The sequence below is a fragment of the Lissotriton helveticus genome, chromosome 7 (assembly GCF_964261635.1).
Source record: "Lissotriton helveticus chromosome 7, aLisHel1.1, whole genome shotgun sequence".
Taxonomy (NCBI): Eukaryota; Metazoa; Chordata; class Amphibia; order Caudata; family Salamandridae; genus Lissotriton; species Lissotriton helveticus.
The window spans coordinates 1,358,050,090-1,358,077,545 of record NC_136068.1 but is presented as its reverse complement, the minus strand read 5'-3'; the positions used below and the strand labels follow the sequence as shown (position 1 = coordinate 1,358,077,545).

The window sequence follows — 27,456 nt, the reverse complement described above, 5'->3', positions numbered from 1 at the left end:
TGCTATCGACAAAGATTTTTGGTACGAAGTAGGACCAGAGTAAGGGGAACGTGGTTCTCGAATGGGGTGGAAACCCAGTGCGCTTCGAAACATTGTTTGAAATGCTCGAGCAGACCCTTGGGAGCTATACGGTAACACCAGATATGGAATTCCCTTATCCGTAGTATGTGGCATCAACCCACACACCCAACAATTAGTAGTGTTAACCACTAACTGGTGCTGATGTAGGAGTTGAATAAAGGAATTGTTGCGGAATTCTGCACGTCTAGCCTGCTCGTGTTCAGGTAGGATGTGAAAAGAATGAGGAAAGTCAGTGGAGATGAATTTAAGGTCAGGGGTAGGAGTAGGTATGATAGAAGACAAGAAGTGAAACATTGTGTAATACACTGCGCCTACTAAAAATGCAGAAATAGTCATACACAGTACAAATATTTGGAATATAAAGCATTTGGTACGACTGAGTTGCTGCAGCTTGAATCTTCTTGCTTGAGCTCTTTCCAAATCCATCAGCTTCGAAAATGCCATTCCCTATGACCGTCCGCAACGTTTCTTGACGCACTTCGTTCTGTGTAGCAATAGTCAATTCCTAGGAGTTCCCAGGAATCGACGGTCTTTAACCTAGCGTCAAAACCTACTAACCAGAAGGAAGTACACGCGCGGCCCTACGGCCTTTATTTCACAATATATATATATATCAAAAACAAATGTCTCTCAGCTGTGGAAACAAAAAGTGTAAGGAACGAAGCTCAATGAATATATACAAAATAATTACAATGGTGTGAGTGTTCAAACTGATCATGGAAAACGAGATAATGCACTTGTCAAGGGACAGAACGGGGTTTTTTATTAGTCTTTAGTGCTGGATCTTAAAAAATATCGGGTTTTCCCAGGACGTGTCTGTTCGTTAAACAAAAGATCCGTTGAAGGGACAACGCCCTGTTGATCAGCTGAATGCTCTGGTCTTGAGTTTTCTGATGACAAGTGTTCAATAATGCCTCTTTGCTGCACTGAGGATTCTCCGACAGGTTGTGCGTCGCTGAAAGGTACAAATGCCGGCAATCCTTCGGTTTCAGTTGATGCAATGCCTTTCCTCACCCACGAGACTGCTGGCAACGGAATGGGGACTTTCTTGGTGTGGGTAGCATGCACCCAATTTCTGCGCCCCTCAAGACGAACTGCAGTTCTCGTGGCAAGGAGGACTTGGTAGGGTCCAGTGAATCTAGGGTCCAAATTGTTCTTGCGTGAGAAGTTGCGCGTCACCACCCAATCTCCGGGTTGGAGTTGGTGGCCTGGACCCTCCGTCTGTGTTGGCAATGCTTCGTAAACCTGTTGGTGAATTATCCTCAGTTTAGCAGTCAAGTCATGAAGATAATCGATTAACATTGGATACTCAAGTTCACAAAAGACACCTGGTCTAGGGACCCCCCAAACATTGGCAGGACGACCGAACACTATTTCATAGGGACTGAGCCCTACTCGGGAGTGTACAGTTGCCCTTGTTGACAGTAATGCTAAGGGTAAAGCGTCAGGCCACGAAAGACCTGTCGTAGCCTGGATCTTTGCTAGTTTTAGTTTAAGGGTGCCATTATACCCTTCAACCAAACCGGCTGACTGAGGATGGTTGGCACTATGAAATTTTTGAACAATCCCTAATCCGCGACACACACTCTTCATCACGCTCCCAACAAACTCACTTCCGTTGTCTGACCACACAACCCGAGGCATTCCGTAACGGGAAAAATATTCTTTAAGTAAAATTTTTGCCGTGGACAAAGCCGTATTATCCTTAAGGGGGTAGGCCTCAATCCATCGGGAGAATGCGCACACCACAACCAATACATACTTCAAGTTATTACATCTCTCCATGTGGATAAAGTCTAACTGGATAACTTCGAAAGGGTATGCAGGAGGGGCAAAATGGCCAGGTGGAGTGGGAGTGCCCTTACCAGGATTGTGCATCAAACACACCATACAATTCTTAACCAAGCGTTCAGCACATTTCGTAATACCATCATTCTTCCACACAGGAAACAGCAATTTACAGATACCTTTCGCGCTAATATGTGCTAACCCGTGTGCCATAGTCACAACAGCCAGCACATACGCATCAGGCAACATCCATCTTTTCTGTTCCAACAAGTCAATCCAACAACCATTCGCATCCAACTTCCCCGTACTTTCTTTCCACTTCGTCTTTTCAGTCTCGGTGGCCTCATTCTGAATGGCTTTCACACTCTCAATAGTGTTTTCACACATACTTGATTCTGCAGGCCACCTAACCGAACTCGTCACATACATTCGGGTGCTAAGGTTCCGGGCAGTCTCCTTAGCAGTCTCATCCGCAAATGCATTACCACGACCAACATCATCCGTCACCTTACGATGCGCACTACATTTAACAATCGCCACTTGCTTAGGCAACGTAAGTGCATCCAGAAGATCATTCACAAGCTGGCCATGTTGAATCTTCGTACCATGTGACGTAAGGAATCCTCTCTCTCTCCACAGTCGTCCAAAACTATGTGCCACACCAAATGCATACTGGCTATCTGTAAATACATTCACTCGTTTATCTTTAGACAATACACACGCTCTCGTTAGAGCAACTAGCTCAGCAGCCTGTGCCGAATTCTGACTCAACCTTGCACTTTCCACAATCGTTCTCAATGTAACTATAGCATACGCAGTCGTCACATCACCGTTCGGCAACTTGAAACAAGAACCATCCACATACAGAGTACCATCGGGATCTGTCAATGGAGTATCCTTTAGGTCAATGCGACCCTTGGTTTCCTCCTCAGTTCTGAGGTAGCAGTCATGTACTGCTTCACTGCTTGATTCTGTGTCGATCGGCAGCAATGTTGCTGGATTCAACACATTACATCGTTTTATCCGTATATGACTGGCCAGCAACGTCAACTCATACCCAGACAATCTTGCGCTCGTCAGATGTTGAGTTTTCGTTCGGTTCAATAGAGTGTCGACTGCATGCGGAACCATTACCGTGAGCATATTATCCATGACTAGACCTGCAGACTGTCGAATGGATGCCGCAGCTGCCGCTGTTGCCCTTAAACAACTTGGCAAGGCTCTTGCTACTGGGTCTAAAGTCGAAGAAAAGTAGGCACATGGGCGTTGCTTACCACCAAAAGATTGTGTCAAAACACTCAACGCGCAACCATCCCTCTCGTGAACGTATAGTGTAAACGGCTTACTGTAATCAGGGGTACCCAACACAGGAGCCGAACACAGCGCATCACGCAATTCAGAAAAACTTTTCTGACATTCTTCAGACCAAGGTACTGGGGATGAAACATCTTTGCACGTAAGGGCTATCAATGGTTTCGCCAATAATGAAAAATTTGGAATCCATTGTCTGCAGTAGGACGTAATACCTAAAAAGGCACGAACATCTCTCTGGGTTTTTGGCACAGTCATTCGGGAAATTGCTGCAATTCTCTCTGGGGTCAACCTTCTCCCTTCTTTTGACAATAAGTGACCTAAATAGGTAACTTCTTGGCAACAATACTGTAGCTTCGAAGGTGATACCTTGTGGTGCAAGTCATGTAGATAGTGCAATAATGATACTGTAGCCGTTTTGCAAATGGCTTCTGTGTCAGCTGCCACTAAAAGATCGTCAACGTATTGAATTAAAGCTGCACCTTTAGGCAATACAAAGTCATCAAGCTGACCTTTAAGTGCTTGGCTGTAGATTGATGGACTCTCACAGTAACCCTGTGGAGCGCGTTTTAGCCTAAAACTGCGACCTCCTAATGAGAATCCGAACAGGTCTCTGCTTTCCTCTGCAATCGGAATACTAAAGAAAGCATTCTTTAAATCGATCACTGTGAACCAGGAGGCAGATGCTGGAATCATTGTTAGTAAAGCCGTAATGTCAGGGACCACAGGAAATTGCGGAACCACTATTTTGTTTACCTCTCTCAAATCTATAACAAAACGATACACAGGAGGTTTATCTGGGTCAGTTCGTTTCAAAATTGGCAATACAGGGCTATTGCACACGTTTCCACGAGTTTCTTCAACAACACCTTTTCCAATGAGATCATAAACTATTCCTAACAGTGCTCGTTCGCCTTCAAGAGAAATACGATATTGAGGTAAACGCGGTAATCGCGCATTCGGTTTCAATTGAATCACATAGGGTGGAATGTCTAACAGGCCCACATCATTGGGACCTGTGGCCCATAAGGACGCAGGGAGGGAATTCAATTCCGGTGGGAATTTATCAACCGATAAATACATGGGAGAGATCACTCTCCTTCCCAATGTAAGCTCCACTCCTTCAGGGGAACAATACAATGTTGCATATAATCGTTTCAACAAATCCAGGCCCAAAAGATTTTCGCCACAACCTGTAGATAGAATCAGTGGAGCCGTTAGCTCACGAGATCCAATCATAAGAGGCAAAGGGTTAGAGACTGGGTTACTAACAGGGGCGCCAGAGAATCCGACGGAAACATTCGTTAAGCCAGACAAAGGTGCGCCAGGGAGTTTTGAATGCATGATGGAACTTTTCGTTGCACCAGTGTCTAACAGAAAAGGCTCAACTACACCTGATGTAGTCACTGCAACGTAAGGCCCACTCTGATCGACCGGAACTGACACTACTCCCTCTCTTTGTCGTTGGCTGTCCTAATAGTGGTCATTTGCAACAGTGTCATGCTCTACATAATAATCATCCACATTATACTGTGCAGACCGAACTGACCCTGTATTTCGCTGGTCAAAATAATTATTTGCATCCGATTGATTTTGATGACGATCAATCTGATTGTGGAATGTACCACGACCTCTACCACGTGGTACCTGCTGAGGACCACCGCCACGATTTCCTCGAGCTGACACACCATTTAAACGGTCTTTTAAAGCAAGACACTCATATTTTAGGTGTCCTTCTTTCCTACAATATGCGCACTGATTATATCCAAGTGAAGATCTATAATCAAAGTTGTCAGAACGCTGCTGCATCCTATCAGTCTGTGCTCGGGGTCGATACTGTTGTTGTGCATCATTTTGGTTCGATCGTGGAGGGTATGCTTGCTGCAACAAAACCTTCGTTTTGAGTTCTTTCGTTTTCTTTTCTACACGATCACTTTCTTCCTTTTCCCTATTCTCATAATACTGAGCCGTTGCCAATATTTGCGCAGGGGTTGAGACTGCCCACGCACTTTCTGAATTCTTTAATTTGTTGCATAGCTCAGGCAGCAAATTTGACACAAATTTGTCAACGAATAACCGCTGACCTCCCTCAGCGCCCATGTCCTGGCCGCTGTGGTCGATAAACGCTTCCTCAAACCTTGTAAAGAAATCCGAGACACTCTCGTCTTTCTTTTGTTTACAAGCTGATAACTTATCCCAGTTCACCTTCATCGCTGGCATGAGAGTTTTCATGAGCGAAATGATTCTCTGAGGCAAATCCAAGATCAACTGTTCAGGTTTAGCCCCACCAACTTGTAATGCATCAGCTGCTAGCAGTGCAACCCAATCACCCCCTAATTCAACTGCGTGATTGGCTTGACGAATTTTAGCCCAAACTGGTTGCGGTACAACATTGCCAAACAACATGTCGATGTCGGCAATATTCATAATAGAAGCTTCCACCAGTTGCGATAACTCCTTATAATAACCAGCCGGATTTTTACGCGGATCGGGTAAGGATTGCTTCACCTGCAAAACTTCCGATCGTTTCCATGGAAGATGTATCCACACCCTTTGGAAATGTGGTAAAACCGGAGGGTTTGCACCGGGGTCACCAGGGACCCATAGCGGCGGAACCTCTCTCATAGGATACTGACCAGGAACTGCTTTCCAGTTCTCAGTGGTATCATCTAATGACGCTCGTGAACGTGCTGTGGGTCTGAATGCTAATAAGCGTTCCACGGCACGTCGTACATCGTCTCCTATAATCATACCATTCGAAAAGTGACTCTGGAGTTCAATTATGTCGGACGGTACATCATCTACATCATTATTGTACCATTCCTCTCTCAAAAAGTTACACATTTCCTCAAATACGAATCTCTGCGTAGGCTCATTAAACTGAGAAAACGTATCAAATACTACACGTGGGGTGTAATTGACAGGATGTCTTATCCACCTATGTGCCATTGTTACTAACGTCTCTTTCTCCCTACCACTAGGGATCTGACTCCGTCTCTGAGGAGTATCAGATGAATCCGACGAAAATAACGGACCAGGAAGAGGTGAATAAAGGGTAGCAACAGAATTAGGAACACGCTTTCGAACAGAAGGAGAATGAAAAACAGGAGCAACAACACGAGAGGTAAAAGAAGGCATAGTAGAAACAGACAAGATAGTCGGAGTAGCAGAAACAACAGTCTGCAAAGGTGCAGGTACAGGAGCAGTAGGAACGATAACAGATGGCGGAACAAACGTAGGGTTAACAGCGAGCTGACCCGCAGCCGCCGGAGCAACAAGAGGAACAACAGGAGGTACTACAGGAGGAACTACAGGAGCAGTAGCACCCTGTACATAAGGAGGTGGTGATTTCATCAAGTATGCTAGCAAGGAATCCTCCTTCAAATCTTCTTCTGTCTTTTCTGATTTATTCGGTAAAATTGGGTAACATTTATCTATTCTCATATGATGTAATCTAGTAGCTATTTCCATATCTTTTTCTTCTTTGTTTTGTCTACATTCTTCTACAGCTTGCATTATCGGAACAAATTCTTGCTTTTTATCCTTTTTAAGTTGTTTGATTTCTTTCTGTTTGGCCTCTTTACGCCATATCCGAAAGGAATCAAACATAGCTGGCCTAGCTTTCTTTAAAAATAATTTAGCCTCAAGATTATCTAAAATCGAAAGTTCAAAAGTTCCGTGTGGTGGCCATCTAAGGTCACCGTCCTTCCTTGTATAGCGGATCCAATAATCATTATAGATTATGGGACCCACACCGTGTCGACTATATAGATCATGAATAGGAGTTCCAACTGGAGGTATCGGACATGAGTCCTCCAACCGGGAATCCATTGCGCAACATTTGAAAATACGAAACAAATCACTATGGCTAGGCATCGTGCACACTAACCTAGTATCAAACTTCAAGGATTACCGAAGCAATATAACCTCGTGTAAGTCAAAACCCTCGGTTTTTGGCAATTGCAACTGTCAAATAATACTAAGAACCAATACTAAGAACCACAAATGCAATGGAACCATGCAATACAACAAAGCCGTAAGGCTATTACAAAGCTCGGAGAGCTATTACCACAAAGCCTGAGGAGGCTATTACAAAGCTCAATGAGCTATTACAACAAAAACCTTAAAGGTTAACACCAAAGCTTTCAAAAAGCTAAAAACAATCACTAAGGACTGGGAGCGACCCACAAATACTTAACTCAGAACTTCAATGGCGTCACCAGGAAGGCCCGTCTATCGTCTCGCTTTGTACAAAGGTCTACGCCGGGCGTCGAAGACAGGTCGACAGTCAGGGCATCGGTCCGTCGCAGCCGTCAGGAGGCGGGAATCTTCGCAGGGAAAAACTTCGGGCCACTTATTTCGACAACAGGATCGATGAAGCGGGGTGCACCTTCCCTTGGAGATTTCACACGAAGTTCCTCACGAACATCAGGCTTTGGACCGGACCGGTACCGCTGAAGTCGCCCCACGTTGGGCGCCAACTGAAGGACTGGACTTTTATCAGTACCAGCGGTGCCAGGGAACAACACCTATAACCTTCATGGGATACCTGTTTCGGCGCACAAACTACAGAGACACGGGACACTTCCTTCGGCGTCAAAGATTCAAGGTTTATTACTGCAGGGAACACAGAAGTCACGACAAGTACAAAACGTGCAACTTGGGGAGACTGCTTCAAATTGGTTTTGTGGATCGCTCCTTTTATACAGATTTTACCCATAGGACATCATGATACACAAAGTTTACAACCCGGTTCCCATAATTATCCCTCAGAGGGGTCGCTTTGGTCACTTTGATACACATAAGGTCCGGAACATAAGTGCGGAAACATTTGGCGATTCCCAACTGTAAAAACCCATCTTCCCAACATTAGTGAATTCCAATCGGCAGTAAAACAGATCGAAATAGGAACTAAAACAGGTGAAAAGGAAGATGGAAACAGTGAGAGAGTCGAAAAGGGTGTAAAGGGGAGGTATCGGGAAACACGAGATACAGGCATCAAAGGGACGTGCCTAATGAGATGCACGGCTGAGACAATAAACTGGCACGGCAAGATGAGCCTCGAGCGGGGCCATCTGCCTTACAGTATCATCCCCCTCATCATAAAGACACTTACAAAGAACATGTGTCTTCCGCAAATATCGTGGGAGTCCCAGGGTCGCGAAGCGGACAGTGTCCGTTCGCTGGCTACTTGAGGGCAAGAGACAAAATGGATGCCGTATCTAAGATGGAACCCGTGGGTACAGATGGAAAACTCACATATCAAATGAACGGTTTAAGTTAGCACAGCGAAACTGCGCACACTTACTAAACTCGTCATTTACGGTTCTTAGATACCAGACTCGACCATATTCGTGCGAGTCGAAAACATCACCTAAAATTGTCACGGAACCTCAGTACTGCACATGATCATATGGATGAAGACCATAGTGTAATGGCATAGGAGAATAGTCTCCATACTGAATTTTGAGTATGTTCAGAGCATTTATGCCAAACATTGTGTTACTTTTCTTTTCACAGTGATGTCATTTTAACTTGACTTGTCTACTAGGGCACCTGGGCAGTTGTAGTTTTTAACTTAATAAATTATTAAAGGCAGAAAGAGTTCCAATGTGTCTTTCTTTTTCAGGGTTTTAGTATTTCTGGACGAAGATCTCATCCCTGAAACTATCTGCAATGCTTTGCTGCACGAGACCCAGGCAGCTAAAGTCCACCAAACTCCCACAGCCTGCATGTGCCTCGTGATCACACACACCATGCAAGCAGCTCTGGGGCAGCACTGTGACGTCCAGGCCCTTCAGGGGGCATTGCAGGTAAGGAGGAGCAGGCGCTCCGTTCTAGCCCTCACAGCAACCTTTTGATAAGACATACATTGTTCCTTTGTGCTATAGGTTCTGAGAAGTTTCCTGGCTTAGTATTTCAGCTCCCCGTGCTCTGAAGTCACTTTTGGGAAGTATATTTATTCATTTATGTATTTTTTGTGTTTTATTATATTCTAAGGTGTGTTTTTTTCTGCCACTTTGGGGCGCAATGTGATGTGTTTGAGTTTTGGTGTGGTGGATATAGAGTTCTATTCCTGATCGTTAGTAATAGGTAGATCATCAGCTTTCTCCCTGATGGACCGTCAATTCAGCAGTTAATATACTGATTATAGTGGAAGGCAAAGCATCAGAGGGTGATTTATAGTTTGGTGTATAGGGTATTCCTTCACAAATGCAACGGGATACCATGTCTGAAACCCTCATGGCCCATCTGCCCTATTTAGGGCCTGGACGACTGCTGGCTTTCTGTCAACGGAGCACAGGTTTGCTCCTTCCCTTCGATGTAAAGCATCCTTCAACACCATGACAGAGTAGGGTCCAAGGGAGGGCATTACACCACCCACTCCATTTAGAGTGGACAGTGTGATGTTCTTTATTTTCCTGCCCGTCACCACCATGTTGAGGGACAGGAAAAAGCAAATAACGACACCCCCACGCCAACGAAAAAAACATCCTGGGTGTGAGGGTCATCGTTTTTAGTTTTTCAATAACATAACTATGGGAGTTTGATCTGAAAAATAAAAAGGTTGTTAAAGTTTGGTGTATCGCCTTCAAAATTGATAGCGACCACAGATAAAACTTTTTGCACCTCAACTGGACCTACCATGGCAGCGGTTTCTGTCACGGTACAGAGATCATTGCTGGGCCTGATGAGATTTCTAAAGCTGGGGGACCGTAGTTCATCGGGGTGGCGTTAGTAATGCCCTTTGCCATCCTGATGGATAGAGTACTGTCTGCCAAACTATATATGGCCCTTAGTCATGAGGGATTTGGGTGTGGAATGTATGGTTGTGGTATTGGATAAATACTGTGGGAGTTGTGGCATTCTGTGGTATCTATTGATGTATTTGGGGTCGAGGAGCTCAGCCATAAGCTTGTCCATTTATTTCCACCTATTGCATGAGGCGTAGGTAGTTTGGTTGCATTCTCAAGAGAAGGGATAGCGAGTTCACAAATATGGTTCCTGAATTTCGCGCCTTAGACTTCTGAATCTTGGTTGAAATATCCTTGCGGCCTTAAGTGACCAAAGATTACTTGCTATACCATCATTTTTGCTGTTTTTTCCATTTATTCTGATGCTATGTTCCAAACTGCTTTGTGCAGGCCTCGTAATATTTTGACTTTCATTGTGGCTGCCACTCGGAACAGTAGAGCACTTTTGGGCCAGTTTAATGTTTGTGTTTTTCAACTGAGTGTAATTTTTGCAGAAGGGTTGTGCAGACCATGGTCCGCTTGATGGTCTGTCTGTAGGAGTTGTAGAATATTATGAAGTAATAATGGTTGGAAATTTGTGTCATTTTCCACAGCATTAATTTGAAGGACAAATGCTATGTGGGTTTGGGTCAGGCCTGTTCGATGTGCTGGAGGTAATGGCACTGGCCTGTTTATTTCCCTTGTCCACTGATAGACATGGTTGAGATAATCTACACCATTCGGATTCTTGGCTTGCCTCCAGCATGTGTCTTCAAACAGATGTGGATCTGAGCATCATTTGCCCACATCTGGAATTGTTCATTTAGTTGAGCCAATGGGCATAATATTTGGAAAGATAGAAAATATGCTAATGGACCCTTGGGTACCTGGAATGTGGCTTTCTTAATGGATCTAGTCCAAGGGTCTCTAACTTCTTCTTTACTGCAAGCTACTTTTGTTAAAGGAAAATCATGCTGTGATACTAATATTAATAGTGGTGTGTTAGTGACCCCATCAGACAAGATTACACTAGTGGTCACCACCCCATGCAAGATTACCAGCAGTGATCACTCAGTGCATCAAGAAGGTGCCAGCTGCAATGTAAAAAAGGCTTCATCAATTTAGAATGCCTTTGCGTGGTTAATACATACCAGCCAAGCTGCAATGTCCATGGCACTAAGGTAGCTGTATTAGTAATAAGTGTTTCCCACGCCATGGAATTTGACGCTCAGATGTTGGCCTTAAATATATTTTAGAAAATCAAAAACATTTCTGCAAACATCAGGTTATGAGTTGCTCTAAATACACACATTGTTGTCTCTAATAGACATTTTTTCGTTTTTGTATACATATATTAATTCAACCAAGCAAAAGCTTCCAATTTAGTAGGCTGGGCTGCTCACAGGAGAGCTACTTAGAGGCAGCTGGAGAGCTATCAGTAGCTCAGAAGATACTCGTTGGGGAAGCCTGATCTAGTCATTGTACTTCTACAGAGTCAACTAATAAGCTTTGGATTGGTTCAGACCTCTTACTGAATGAATTGAAATATCCAAACCTGGTCATGTAAAAGAACCAGTCGAATGATGTACTTGTGATCCAGTTAACTATTTTACTCTTCTTAGCAGGATTTTGTGATCCACTGTAAAATATACAGTGGGTAGGAGTTGATTAATTGCTGTACAATGACCTTTATCCAGAGAGCTGAAACAGTCCTGTCTGTCAGCTCACTGGATATCTACCACTCTGAAATATTCAAATCCCATTAGACAGTCTTGGAGTAGAGCGGTTTGTTCTACATTTTCCTGTGACTTACCTTTCCAGGATTTTACTTGGCTAAGGGAGATTCAAGTTCTGTCAATAAGTACACCTGAACCCACAATCAACTATTAGTTCCATGAGAACGCTTATCATGCTTTAATTTTATCCTGTTAATTACCCACATTGGTATAATTTGTTAGGATTATTTTTGTATTCATTTAGCACGCAATTACCAAAAGGTATGGTGGCGCTGTGGGCATATGCTGGGACTTTCTAAAGATGCTTTTTAAAATTAAAAACTGGATTTTTAGGTTTCATGAAGTGTAAGTAGTTTAAAGTTTGTCTTAAATCCACAGTAAGGGAATTACATGCTCTTGCTGCCTGGTATGTGGGGTCTCTGCCGACCTGACGGTATTTGTTCCCTAACCTGTTAGAGAGTTGAGGAGGAATGCAGGCTCCATGCAGGAACACATGCACTGAACAAAGAAAGGGCCTTCGATGGGTGGTGCTTTGAAGTAAATGTAGAGGTTTTTGAAAAGTATAGGTTTGTTCACAGATAGCCATACGAAAAGTTTGTAGGTGCCCTGAAAGAGAGGAATGCTTGGGCAATTTAAGAAGCAGCCAGACAGGCACATTCTGCTCAATTTGCATTTGGAAAGTGGTGCAAAAAGATAGTCCTAGATAAAGAACATTTGCATAATCCATTGTAGAACCAGCGACCTACTTAAAAACTGGATAGTGTTTCTCTTTCAGAAGGAAAGGCCGAATTTTCCTCGAAGATGGAAAAAGACAAGGGTGCTGAAGTTGTGGATAGCTATTTTATGAAAGACAGTAGAACTTGACATAGTATTCCAAGGTTCTTCACAGCTCTGGGGCTGTATTGTGTAAAGTGCACACTGCCACGGTGCACCTTTAACTAGAAGCATTGGCCGCAGAGCAGTGCACCCAGGTAAAGTTAATGCACTGCCCACGAAGCACACACAAACTTCCACCTGCCCTATCGGCAGCACATTAGTGAAAAGCATTTGGCTGTTTAAATGAGCTAGTCTATCTGTCACAGTGCAGCCAAAACCATGGCTTGCCTTTTAAAAGGGAGCAGAGATCTCTCTGTAGTTAGGTGAAGTGAGTGTTCCACCTGCCAACAGCAAGATGTCTATGAGGGGGGGTCTGTGGTATTCCTTTTCCCTACTTTTGCGCAACACCCTCAGTGGTTAGGGTGGTTAGTGTAACTGCTCTCCCCTCACGCAGCTCCGTTGTTAAGGCACTGCCCCTGGCACCTCTGGTGACCTAGGTAGGTGTTTGAGGCCCTCTTCCACCCGCAGGCTCCTGCCTGCCCCTCACCCCTGGTGTTCCAGTGGAAGAGACTGCTGTGGGTGTGAGACTTTTTCTGTCTTTCCCTGTTTTTGCCTTTTTTCTTGTGTCTTTTTTCCCCTTTGTTGCCTTTTTCTCGGTTTTCCTCTGTTTTCTTGCCTTTTTGTCCCACCGCTGGTGCCCCCGTAGCCCCTCCCCCAAGTGTGGATCAACACCAGCTCCGCACCTGACATCGCAACCGCCATCCCAGATGGATACAGTATCCTGAGGAAAGACCACCCCGAAGGAGGCCTCGCCATTGTCCACAAAAGTCCGACTAACAACCACCAACTCAGACGACGCCTCGCCCCTCATAGAACTCAACCACTTCCAGATCCAGCCCTACCCCAGAACGATGCTCCACAGAACATTTGCCTACAGACCGCCCAGACCCTGCTCCCCATTCACTAACGCCATTGCAGACTACATTGCTCCCTGCGCCTTCACCTCCATGGACTACATACTGCTTAGATACCTGAACTTTCACCTAGACAGCCCCAGTAATCCCAACATCACCGCCTTCCTAGAGAACCTCACCAACATTGAACTGAAGCAACCTCAGGACACACTCTCGGCCCCATCTTTGCCTGAGGAAACAACATTCACTTCAGTCACACCATGGAAGGACCACCACTGCATCCATTTCTCCTTCTCGAAATCCTCCGCAAACAAGCACACTGCACACCTCCCTTGCAGAAGCTGGAACAGAATCACGAAGACCAGCTCACCTCCACCCTCAGCAGCACTACCCCCCCTCCACAACAGCAGACGATAACACAGCAGCAAATAACCTCCACCAATGAATCGCCAACTGCACCAACACTCTCGCCCGCTCCAAAACTCCGCCAGATGACACAACGCGAAAGCCGCCTGGTGTACCATGGACCTCCTTGAATCCAAGCACTCTTGCTGACGACTGGAGAACTCCAAGGAACTCTTCATCATCATACAAGAATTCACTAGACCCAACAGCGAAACTACCAACGTCCCTCCCTCCCAAGACCTCTGCAAAAAACGCAGATCCTTCTTCCACCATAAGTTCAAAACGGTCTACGACAACTTCAACAATCAAGACCATGGTACCAACCCAACACCCCGCACCAGCGATGACATCCAGCCGACCCTCCTCACCTGGACCTCTCTCACCACAAAAGACACAGCAAAGACTATGAAACGCATGCACTCCAGAGCACCTACTGACCCCTTCCCGCCGTACATCTTCGACAGGGCCGCCATCACACTCGAACTACGACGAACGATCAACTGCTCCCTCGAGACCGCTAAATTGCTCGATGACTAGCATTGCGCCAAAGTCAAACCCCTCCACAAGAAGCCCTCCACAGACCCGACAGACCTCAAGAACTTCTCCCCTTCTCTGCCAAAGTCATTGAGAAAATAGTCACCACCCAGCTAGCTCTATTCATAGAAACCAATAACATCCTTGACAACTCTCAATCTGAATCCCACAGCACCGAGACCGCCCTCATAGCCGCCACCGATGACATCTGCGCCTTCTTCGACCAAGGTCACACAGCAACCCTCATACTCCTAGACCTCTCAGCAGTCTTTGACACCATCTCCCATCGCACACTTGCTGCCAGACTCCACGATGCCGGCATCCAGGGAACTGCATTAGACTGGATTCGATCTTTCCTCTCAGGCAGAACACAATGAAAGAGACTCCTGCCCTTCCTCTCCTAACCTACAGAGATCAGATGCAGAGCACCCCAAGGATCCTCCCTCAGCTGCACGCTCTTAAACGTCTACATGGCCCCCTCGCCACTATCATCAGGAAACGCGTACTCAACATAGTCTCACACCCTGCTCATCCTCTCCCTCACCAAGGAACCCAACATCACCAGGCACAGTTTCTAAGAAGGGATGAACAATTTCACAACCTGGATGAGCAGCAGCTACCTGAAGCTCAACCTCGAGAAAACAGAAGTCCTCATCCTCTGCTCCACCCCATCTGCATGGGACAACACTTGGTGGCCACCCGCCCTCGGAAACCCACCCACCCCTACGGATAACGCTTGCAACCTCCGCATCATACTAGACTCTGCGTTCACCATGAACCGGCAGATCAACGCTGCGTCTTCCACATGCTTCATAACCCTGTGCATACTCCGCAGGACCATCAAATTGATCCCCCCTGACTCCAGGAAGACAGTCACTTACGCACTCATCACCAGTAGACTGGACTACGGAAACGCACTGAACGCCGGAATCAAAAAAACATTCCTCTACAAACTCTAGACTGTCCAAAACAACCGCAGCTAGACTCGTCGTCCACATCCCACGACATGATCACATCACTCAACACCTCCGCCACCTCTACTGGGTCCCTGTAGAAAAAAGAATACCCTTCAAACTGCTCCCATATGCCTACAAAACCCTCCATGACGCCGGACCCCAATACCTCAATGAAAGAATCCCCTTCCACACCCCCAAGAGAAACCTCTGCTCTGCCGACCTAGCCCTGGCCACTATCCCCAGCATCCACAGGGCCAAAGTGGGGGGCAGATCCTTCTACTACATTGGGGCCAAGACCTGGAACAAACTCCCCTTCCGCATCAGACGAAGCCCGACACTACACCTGTTCAGAAAGGATCTCTAGACCTGGCTCTTCAGATGACCGCAGAGCTGCTCGAACCTCCCCTCAGTGCCTAGGCCCGGACTGGTAATTCCGGGCACCGGGCAATCCCCCGGTCGGCTGGAGGGGGTGGGGGCCGGTTTTTGCACAGGGGGCCGGTTTTGTTGAAGGGGCCGATTTTCGATCCGTGAGTCAGTCAGTAGTCTGATGCTGGAGCAGCAGAGGTCAGACGTTCTATTTACTACCCGGCTGTTCCGCTCTGTGCTGCCAAAAAGCAACTGTCTGCTTTGGAGTCTGGTGCACTACAGACAGCACCGTCTGGTGCAGCCTGGCCAAGTGTATTTAATAATCAGGAGTGGTGCGTAGCACGCAGATGTCTCCGCATCTGCGTGGTCTTACTCTGTTCAGTTCACCCTCTGGGAGGGGCTGGTGATCAGTCATGCGCATTGGGGCTCCCCCAATAAAAAGTGCGTGTCTGGTGAGGCCAGGACTTGGAGGCATCCCAGAGAACAGAGAGACGACGTCACGACGGAAACAGAGAGGCACCGACCAGTGCGGCCATAAATTACTAAGCCCCCCTGCCTGCCGCCCGCAGGTGAGGCTATCTAGTCGTTTTTGCAATCAGCATGGGCAGTGTGGGCACTGCTGGGCGGGGGTAGCAACTGGGCCAGGATTAAAGAACAAAAGGTATAGGCCCCGGCACGGTAGTTCACGGAACCTACCGGAAGAATGTGATACGCTACCCTGTGAGCGTGTTTAAAAAAACGATGTTTCTAAAGTCTTTCTAAAGCAGCAGGGCCACTTGCCGTTTGCGACTATTTAGTTTTTGGTCGTATTTATAGAGTATGATTTAAAGAACACCCTTCCGTCAATAGTTTAACTTTCAGCTATGGGGTTGTTCCTAAACTTAATGAGAAGTAAGAACTGTTTTTGTTGCGGAATCCAGTTTCTTGACAGAACTTTATTTCACGTTTGCCTCTGTGGATCTTTAATGTCAATGCTTTGCATACAGTGTGTAAACTTAATACGCCCACCCTATCTTATTACGGTTAATTCACACGAAAAATAATTAGGAAGAGCAGCCCTGTGCCATAATTTGCAACGTTTCCTTCGACTTTTCTACTTCCTTCTGTATAATTCCCTGTGGCCAGTATCTACCTGCTACCCCATAGTTCCGAACTCAAGCGAGGAAAAAAATAGGCCCCCGTCCGCTGGGTTTATAGGTAAGGTTTATAGTTAAATAAAGAAGCAAGCACCGACAAAGTCAATAGGTCTGGGGACCAACTGACTTTTGCCAATGCCTTTCGGCGATGCATGGGCTCTTTCCTGATGCTGTGCAGCATCAGGAAAAAGCACATAAATAATAATTATAATAATAAACAAAGGCTTGATGACTCAACCGTTGCTGGCAATGATGTCAATTCCCCAGTGTGCATATGCAAGATGAAGTATGTGAGGTCAAAGAGTCAGAATGCATGCACAAACCAGGAAAATCGCGTTGGAAACATTTTCTTTATTTTATTGATCCAAGATGGGGGACGCCACTTGCTTTGGTGAATGCATTTTGAAGAAATGTTTTTTTTCTGCGCGAGTACAAAATAGGGAAAAAAAGAGGACCGCAGGAGTGGGTGGGGTAACCAAGGAGGGAATGGGGCAGTGAAGGCGAGAAGTCAAAAAGCACACCTGGAGACAAGAAAGAATAGCACAGATGGGAGAATAACACGGAGCGCAGGAAGTAAATGAGGAGAAGCACACAAAAGAGTAAGAAACACACAAAACTGGCAGCAACACCTGGAGGGGGAGAGAAGTACACGAGGGCACGAACAACACGGAACGTGAGGTGAGTCAGGGAGACATACACATGAGAGAAACATGGAGCGCGGGAAGGCCTTTGAGAGAGCACACAGGGTGGAACAGGAGAGATGTGGAAATCATGTGCACTGTCATCGAGTGAGTAGCCAAAAAGAAAAATTGTTTCCTAAAAGTGCGCAGTGGATGGATAGAAACAGCCAATGTTACAGATGGTAACGATGCTGTGATCCAGGGGAGAGACAAACACAAGATAAACAAGCTGGGACAAGGAGAGCCACTGAATAAGAAGCAAGCAAATAAAAGTGACAAATCCAACCAATTGTAAACAGTGGCACGATGTAAGCCCCTATAGGTCTTTGAGTAAGGCAGCTTGCGCTGTCTGGTGGGTTTACTCGAAAATTCTATAATTGAGGTGAAGTAGGCCCTCAGACACTTGGATCCCAGTGCCCCTGCACCTGCTGCACTATTGATAGCTACAGCTTTGGACCCCGTTATGACTGAAAGATCACTGTCCACTCAACGCGGTTACGCAGCAGTTCAACAGCAGTGTGCGATGAGGCCTGTCCTCTCCTCCATGTTCATTAGGTGCAAATGGGTATCCTGCAGCAGCTACTTAGGTAAGTATTCTTGTAAGAATATGGGTGGTATCCAATGAGGCATCCCAAGTGCTTGAGTTTTTATCTATGTGCACTGATACATGTCAAATATAAATTTGACTGTAAATTTAAGGTGTTTTCCGATGTCAACACCCTACCCTGATTTAACATACACTTTAGGGCTGGGTTCCACTATTAACTTAGTAATCATTGTCTAATGCTAATTAAAGTGCTATCTGCAGGCAATGTTTAACTTGTTAAAGTAAATCTGAGCGCAGCGACTCCAAGTTTTTCTTAGAGGCCAAATGCCATATGCCTGGACTGCCGAATACCAACCAAAGTCTTGATTCCACCTAATGCCTTTATCTTCCACCGCACTTCACCCTCTATCTCACTATTGCAGATTCTGTGTCATCCCTGCTTCACTGTTTGTCACTTTTTTTATGATCCTACTCTTACCCCTCCTTTCTTCTTGTTCTGCTCAGGGTCAATATCTGATGATGAGAAAAATGTCTAACTCAGTCCCTAAATATGAGTGCTGTTGCCTATCACCTGCAAACACAAGCACAAATTAAGATCTGCATGCAGGTCAGGCTTTATATCCCAATTTTAGGTTTAGATATTTGGTACCATATATTAGGCAATTTAAATAAGCCCATTTTAGAGCTTAGTGATGATTCAATTTGTAATGCAGAAATATTTGTAATCAGTATCATTAATGATAATCTCTTGATGTGAAGGCCAGAGTTTTTCCATGCCATTTCTCTCCCTGTGCTTTCCAGAAAGCACCTGCAATTTGCTTGTTTTTCCAAACGTTTCAATGCTTGACACATTTAATGTGTTAAGCATGGCCTTTTGTTGAATGTACAGACATTTCCAGAATTTGGCTGACTTTACACCAAAAGTCTTCTCAATGGGCCTACAATAGTCCTGCTGGAGATAGCTTCCTTAACTGTGCTGCTCAGACATGCTCTTCTTCTATTTTTAATGGTGCTTGTATGGCAATAAAATCCACAAGGGCCTTTGATAAATAAGTCACTGAAGAGGAGGGAGAAAAGGCATAATCAAGGTAAGTGGCTTGTCGGACTTCATTCTCTTCCTAGAGGCAGTGTTGTTTCCCATTCACCGGTAGCAGTACATCAGGAAGGGCCCCTGGGCTCTGCCTCTCCCCTCTTCCCAAAGTATGATGAGTGTCAGCCAGGCTGAGAAAAGGCCAGCTGACACACACTCATCGTGTCAGGGTCAGGCAGTGTGGTGCTTTACATGCACTAGTGCACAGGCACCTGGCAGAAGCTGGGCGGAAGCTCTCACTTTGCTGCAACCAGTGAGCTCATCAGCCTAGCAAAGCTGTACAAGGATCCTCCCCTCATGACAAGGGAGAGTGTCACTGCCTAATGCCAGGCATGATAGTAACCCTGTACATCTGCATTTTGAGCAGACATGAAGTTACTTTGCTGCACAGGAACCTCCAAGTAGTTTGTGCAATAGAAGTACTATGCAGCTTAAGCCATAACTTCTCTCACTTGTGTGCCATCCTGCTGCTGGGGGAACATTCTCATCAGGGAACATACTGATTTAGGCAACCAAGAGGGAACCTATTTTTATTATTTAATAGGAGGTGGCCTTTGAGGCGAGAGGGGGCCCTTGGGAAAGAACCCAAGTGTTATACAGTGATAAAGCTGTCAGGCCAAACTCTTACAATGTCCTTCGCAGACATCATCAAAGCTCATCCATCCATCCATCCATTCAGCCATCCATCCATCCATTCATTTAAATGGGATCACTCTCCGTAGTCACCTCAAGGTTCTTTCGAGATTCAAAAGGTTGCGCACATGCAATGCACATGTAAAGCACATGCCTGTCATAAAGTGTACTACAAGTTGTTATTCAAGTATATTGTCACATAAGTGTCTTTGAGGACAACCTATGCTTCATGTTCACGGTTGGGCTAAATGGTTGGTGGCACTATTTACTGTGCTTTGAAAGATGATAAATTGAATATGTAATTTAAAATGTGCTGTAAAATTCACCTTTTTGGCCTGTCTTTTTCCAAATTTTTCTTGGGGCGGGGGGGACCCCCAAGCCTCCCCGAGTAATGGTCAGGCTCGCAAGCTGCGCTTGCTCGACACGCGCAGGGCGGGGGCTGGACTGGCAGAATTTGCCAGGGCTGCTTTGAGTTCCCAGTCCGGCTGTCAGTGCCTTTAGGCCCTCACGGGTGAGTGAATGATTGATTGATCTCATCATTGACCACAGTCCAAATACTCCCTGACCAGTATGGTCTCTCTGCGTTGCATCTAGAATGCAGCATGATGCAAAGTGTTTCCAAATTTGCATGGAGCCACAATACCATCTAAATGAGGGAATGCCCCATTAAAATTGCTCTGACTCTACATCTGTTCTGTCACAGTATATATTACAGAAGGGGCTGCCCAAGCGTCTGCAGCCTCTTTACTGATACCCAAGTGCCCATGTGGTGCAGAAAGCGAGTATACAAGTCTGTTACACCCCCGGAGCACTTGTGTAATGTGCACCCATGTAGGAGGAGGAGGACATTGTCCTAAGGTATAGGCCACAAGCTTGACAACCAGCTAGATGTTGGACTGCTTAGCATCGTGACCTCCGTTTTTTTGGAGTAGAATTTTAGGTAGTTCCTGGTCACCAAGTGTTCCTCTACCTTGAGACCAGAGTGAAAGTTAATGCGTGCCTCCTTGATGTTACCATCAAGGCCATTGATTAGTAGAGTATTGTCTACATAGCACATGCATGTCAGGATTTCATTACAAGACCGGAGGCTACATTATGCATTTATCCTTTAATAGCAACTCACACAGCCGCACTACATCACAAAGGATAAAGTTCTAGAGTCATAACAAAGGATGTATCTAGGAGATGATCTGCCTCTTTTAAAAGCGGCTCGCCAGCAGATAAGTCACTACTATTACTTGCTCCTTGTTTTTAAGCCTAGACTTGTATTTTGCTTTACTCTATATCTCTATGTCGCTTTATTTGCATTGTATTGTATAACCCAGGTACTTTTATGCCTATTTGGACCTATTTTCAGCGTTTTAAAACTGTTTTTCAGCGTTTTCTGGCAACCTCGCCATGTTCTTCCTTTAACTCTGTGCCTCAGCACAGATCTTAATGGTGGTGGGTGGCGCAGGCTTCCCCCCTCCCATCCCACCCTCCCTACCTATGGACTTCCAATTTATGGTTGTCCACCCCCCTTCTCCCCTATAAAACGCGCGACCGCGCTTCCCCTTATACCGTCTTTCTTACTGTCCTTCCGCCGCCTTAAACGCGGATCTCCGCTTCATTCGGCAGAGGCGCGCCTGAGATTTCAATCCATTTCCTGACTTTTGGATTAGAGGAAAGCACGCTCGCGACACCCACGTTGCGTGCCTTCCCTGCCAAGCCACTTTCCTTTCCCCCGGCGGCTGGGCTCGAGCACGACTGATTTAGCTTGTCAGTTGCTCTGCTTCAGCCGCCGGGGACCTACGACCACTGCGCTCGTCTCCCTGACTCATCTAGGAATATTTCTAAACACGCTTTTAAGCGTCCCTTCATTTCACCAATACTTCCCTTCTTTTCAACAATACTCTGCTGTAGCCTTAAACTTTAACTTCCCCATTATTTCATTTTTGATTATGCTGTTCACCATAATTATACCCCTTTACCTATAAATAATTACCTTTTAATTACCAAAAAAAAAAAAAAAAAAGGGGGAATAGCCTGAGGCTTCACCTGCAAAAAAAAAAAAAAAAAAACAATTAAAAAAAAAAACAAAAAAAAGAGGAGTAATAGGGGGATCTGATTATTATCTTACCTGTTAATAGTCTTTCATCACCACACCATGTCTGACGTGGATTCTGATGATGCCACTGCTAGCTCACCTGCCCCCATTGACGATTCGCTTAAAAAATTTCTGCAACAAGAAATTAAGTCTTGCATGATGTCCTCCCTCAGAGATGTCATGCTCTCTAAAAGACCAGGTGACCCCCAGGATCTCCCCTTACACGGTAAGAGACCCAAAAAGACCAAACATTGCGAAAGCACTACAGGCCCTAGCGCCTTTCAAAACATAGGAGGTCCTAGCACCTCACTTTGGATGGGAGGCCACCGCGCCCCACTTGAACCTGATGTCCCTCGGGACACTCCTTTGACCGGTGCCCATGGCGGCACAAATGTGTACGGTGCCCCTCGCGGCACACTTTGGAATAGTGCTAATCAAACAAATACAAATGTTGGTCTTGACTCCTCTCCCTCCTCCTTGGATGACAACTCCTCCAAAGACCCCTCAGACGAGTTCGTCTTTGACCTGGATGAGGTCCAACATGATCTCAACTCCCATTTCGATCCGGAACCTACTCCAAAGAATATTATTCTAAACCCTATTGGGGAGGAAATGTTTTCCCCCCTAAACATTTCTCACCCCAACAGCTCTAAATGGTTCCCGCAGGATCATGTTTCCAAATTTGTGGCACGCTGGTTGAGAAACCTTCTGGATAGAAACACCAGAAACACAATGAGGTCTGAATCCCCCAGACCTACCATTGATGACAGAGTCTGCCAAACTCCAAACCTAGACCCTAGCCTCATTAAATTCCTATTTAAATTAGGACGTGACCCCAGAAAAGGCTTGGAGAGGGCCCTCAAGGGCTGCCAAGACCGACTCCTGGACGTCCTGGGACCCTTGGTTAGAATCCTAGATATGGCGGAGCAGTCCCACCTCTCCTCTACCCCCTTGAACGTCGACCTCGTTCGAGGCTGGAGCCAAAGGGCTATCGTCCTCCTTGGCAACGCCAATTCTGGTTTGAACATTGAGAGGAGGAGATCTATCCTGAACAAAATCAACCCCAAATTAGGTGACATGGCGGAGAAAGAACCCTCCCAGAACCCCAAAGGCCTCCTTTTCGGAGAGGACATAATCAAAGAAATTGGCGAATACGTATCCACCTTTACTGCCCTTGATAGAGCCCAGAACAACCTGAGACGGGTCTTCAACACCAACCTTTTTGGCCAGGCCGGCAGAAGGGGTCGCTCTTCCGGCCGAGGCAACCAACGACCCTACTCATCCTTCAGAGGAACAGGAAGGGGCTTCTACCCCCCTAGACAACCCTTCTTCCCCCAAAGAGGAAGAGGCCCGAGAAACCGTGGTTCAAGAGGCCGAGGCGCTCCCAACACCTCCAACTCTACAAGTAAGTACTACTCCTCCTTCTTCTATCCCCATAGTAGGGGGCAGGCTAAAACAGTTTTATCATGTTTGGGATTCAATTACCCAAGACCCATGGGTTTTAGAAACCGTCATGGGCTTCAAGATAGACTTCTTACAGATTCCCCTCCAGTCACACCTACCCCACCCCTTTGTCCTCTCAGAAGATCAAGAAAAGATCGTGGAGGAAGAAATCGCTTCCATGCTCGAAAAAGACGCAATAGTGGAGGTTCCCTGGTCCGATGCAAGGTTCATAAGCACTCTGTTTCTCGTTCAAAAAAAGGACACGGGTTGGAGACCCGTAATAAACCTTCGAGAAGTCAACAAATTCCTAGTTTATCGCCATTTCAAAATGGAGGGTATCCACCTCCTGAGGGATCTCCTTCTGGAAGGGGACTGGATGGCCAAGTTAGACCTGAAGGACGCTTACTTCACGATTCCCATGTACAAGGAACATCAACCCTTCCTTCAATTTGCTTGGAAGGAACATCTCTACCAGTTCCAAGCTCTTCCCTTCGGCCTCTCTTCTGCCCCTTGGTGCTTTACCAAGATCATGAAGTGTGTCGTTACAATTCTAAGAGAGAGGGGTATCCGCCTCATCATTTACTTGGACGATATTCTTATCATGTCCCAATCCCGTTCAGATCTCCTAAGAGACCTAGAAACCTCCATGAACCTGATAGAGAGCCTTGGGTTCATCATCAACAGAGACAAATCCATGCTCTCTCCCTGCAGAACTATAGAATTCCTCGGCTTCACTCTAGACACCACGAAATGTCTCCTCCTTCTTCCGGCCAAGAAGATTGCCAAGATCCGGAAGGAGATCAGATCTGTTCTGAAACAAGAGTCTTTAACTCTCCGCGAACTAGCCAGACTTCTTGGGCTCCTCTCCTCGTCCATCCAGGCCATTTTTCCCGGCCCTCTGAACTACCGCGCACTTCAGAGAATAAAAAGGAAAGCCCTCAATTCAGGTCTGTGGTATGGGGACCTTGTCTCTCTAGATCCGGATGCGAGAACAGAGCTTTTTTGGTGGCTAGAGAACTTAGATGCCTGGAACGGCAAAGCTATCTTTGGCTCATCCCCGGATGTTGTCCTAGAATCAGACGCCAGTCTTCATGGCTGGGGTGCTCGCTTTGGAGACCAGGACACCGGTGGGGTTTGGACCCTATCGGAATCCTCCCAACACATACATTTTCTGGAGTTGATGGCTGGTTTATACGCTCTTATGAGCTTCAAACACTCCATCCAAGGGAGGTCCGTTGTTCTGAAGATGGACAACGTCTCCGCTGTGGCCTATATCAATCGCCTTGGAGGGACGAGATCTGCGGATCTCTCCAACCTTGCCAGGAGACTTTGGATGTTCTGTCTGGAACACAAAATCTCCCTCAGGGCGGAATATCTCCCCGGGAAATCGAACATTTCAGCAGACTGGAATTCGAGATTCCTTATAGACTTCTCGGACTGGAAACTCGACGTGAACGTCTTCAATTCCCTCTCCCTCTTTTGGGGTCCCATGGACGTGGATCTATTCGCCAGCAGGCTCACCTTCCAACTTCCCAACTACTTCAGTTGGATGCCAGACCCGGGCGCTCTTGCTGTGAACGCGTTTCTCCAACCCTGGTCCCACTTCCTGGGTTATGCCTTTCCTCCTTTCGCCATGATTCAGAGGGTCCTTCAGAAGGTCAGATCGGAGCAATGCTCCGTGATCCTGATAACTCCCTTTTGGCCGTCCCAAGCCTGGTTCCCAACAGCCCTGGAACTAGCATGCGACATTCCCTTTCTCATCCCAGCCTCTCCAGGCCTGGTCTCAAACGCAGACGGGGAAGATCACCGTCTTATTCTCGAGGGGAATTTGAACCTTCTTGCCTGGAAAGTGTCAGGCAATCTAACGAGCTGTCTGGACTTTCGTCAACAGCTCTCTCTCTCCTCGGAGAATCTTGGGCACCTGGGACACACCTTAGATACAACAGCATTTGGAAGAAATGGTTTCATTGGTGCCTGGAAAGGAGTCTGGATCCCGTGGAGACTCCTGTCGTGAATATCGTTAATTTTCTGGTCGAACAATTTGACAGAGGCCTTTCCTATCGCTCTATTAACTGCTTCAGATCCGCAATCTCTGCTGGTCACGCTCCTATCAACGGTAAATCGGTAGGTAAAAATCCTATCATTTGTAGGGTCCTCAAGAGTATAAGACTAAGGAGACCCCCTAGGCCTAAATACCAGACCCTTTGGGATGTCAAGTGCATTTTAGACCTTTTTTGTTCCTGGCCAGATAACTCTTCCCTTAATAGAAAGTTTCTCTCCTTTAAGCTTGCTACACTCTTGTGCTTAATTTCCTGTAGGAGGGTTTCTGACATCAGAAGTTTAGACATTTCTAATAGATGTTATGATATGTTTGGTGTCAAGTTCGAATTACTTAGAAGAACCAAAACGATGTCAGATTTTATCTTCTATCCTCGTTTTGACACCTTACCTAAACTTTGTGTGGTTGCTTGCATGAAAGAATATGACGCTAGGATGTCTCTCCTGCGCCCCAATGGCGCAAATCAACTCTTAGTTTCCTTTGTGAAACCTTTCAAACCTGTCTCTTCCACCTCCATTGCTAGATGGGTTAAGTCTACCATGAAGCTCGCTGGTGTTGACCTCTCTAAGTTCCAAGCTCATTCTGTCAGAGGAGCTATGGCCAGTAAGTCCTTCTGGTCAGGTGGTAAATTGGATGATATTCTGAAAGCTGCTGACTGGTCAAATGCTAATACCTTTGCTCGTCATTACTGTAAGCCTATCGAGCATATGTCTGAGGTGGTCCTTCGGGGCTACGAACATGCATAATGTAGCCTCCGGTCTTGTAATGAAATTGCGATTCTCCTATTAACATGACCAGAGAATCTGGATTTCATTAAAGACACGGAGGCTGACATTATCCCTCCCTCCTCCCTTTCACAACTTGAGGGGTGTCAACTTATTACATCTACATCTTTGATGTATTGTATTTGTGCATGATTTTATGAATTGCTTCAAATGGTTTTAATCCTTGTTATGACCATGTGATGAATTTACTCTTCAGGCTCTTGGTTCTTACTCATTTCTTTCTTTCAGGCAACTCCGTTTAACCGGCTGGCCTTTGACTTGCTGAAGTTCCTTCCTTGATGTTTCATCTCACGAAGTTGTTTCCCGTTACCGGATCTCTCAGTTCCTTTTGAAGTTCTTCCTGCTGCGATTCTTTTAAAAGAGGCAGATCATCTCCTAGATACATCCTTTGTTATGACTCTAGAACTTTATCCTTTGTGATGTAGTGCGGCTGTGTGAGTTGCTATTAAAGGATAAATGCATAATGTCAGCCTCCGTGTCTTTAATGAAATCCAGATTCTCTGGTCATGTTAATAGGAGAATCGCAAGTTCACGCTAATAAGGCTTTGCCCAAGAGGCCACATATAGATTAAAAAGTGCGGGGTACTCCATGAACCTTGATAAAGCCCATAGGAAACCGAGTGGATTGATGATCTGAAACACTGTGAAGTGATATATATAATGGTGGATCCAGTCCATGGCCTTTTCCCTAATTCTGGGCTCTCTCAGCCTCTACAATAAGGTATCATGACATACAGTGTCAAAGACTGGTAACAGATCCAGAAAATCACAGCTGCCACCTGTATGACGACCTGTACCTTCTCACTTGTAACAGTACAATGCAGTCCTGTTGTTTGAAAACTGTGTGCATTTAGAAAATTAAGGATCGAGTTATTTGTCCACCTAAGTCAGGGTTGTGCGCACTAAAATGATTATTTACACATGCGTATTTGTGTGCCATAAATTGTTAATCTGCCCTTGTACGTACATTAACTCAGGCTTAAAATGTTGCTAATGTCAAAGCTTTTTCTAAATGCGCAATTCTGGGGTACAAATTATTTCTGAATACTAATGAGTTTTATGATGAATATAGTCATAACCAATTAATTATTAATGTTATACTTGAAACAAGTTTATTAAGATGTCTAAAAGGGTGTTAATTAATGTTGTTTTGTTTTGCCACATTTTTGCAGAGATACCATTTTATTAATATGGATGCTGTGTTGTTCTGTTCATCTTGCTCCTGTACCCTCCCAGTGAATGTCCGTCCCCCTGTGTATCTTCTCTCCCCACAGCCTTCACAGAGCACCGTATGCTGTCATGCAACTGGTTATTTACCTTAGAGAGAATGCATTGTGAATGAAACTTCCTTCATGT

At 45.8% G+C, this 27,456-nt stretch overlaps 1 protein-coding gene across 4 annotated transcripts in view; it reads left to right on the top strand.

The window, feature by feature from the left end:
• PIK3R6 (phosphoinositide-3-kinase regulatory subunit 6) overlaps window positions 1-27,456 on the top strand; it is a 745,472-nt gene that overhangs the window by 509,017 nt on the left and 208,999 nt on the right. For all 4 annotated transcript variants that reach the window (XM_078654671.1, XM_078654672.1, XM_078654670.1 and 1 more), the window contains one exon: window positions 8,810-8,993. In XM_078654671.1, the coding sequence (XP_078510797.1) occupies window positions 8,810-8,993 (184 nt within the window). The remainder of the gene's footprint in view (window positions 1-8,809; window positions 8,994-27,456) is intronic.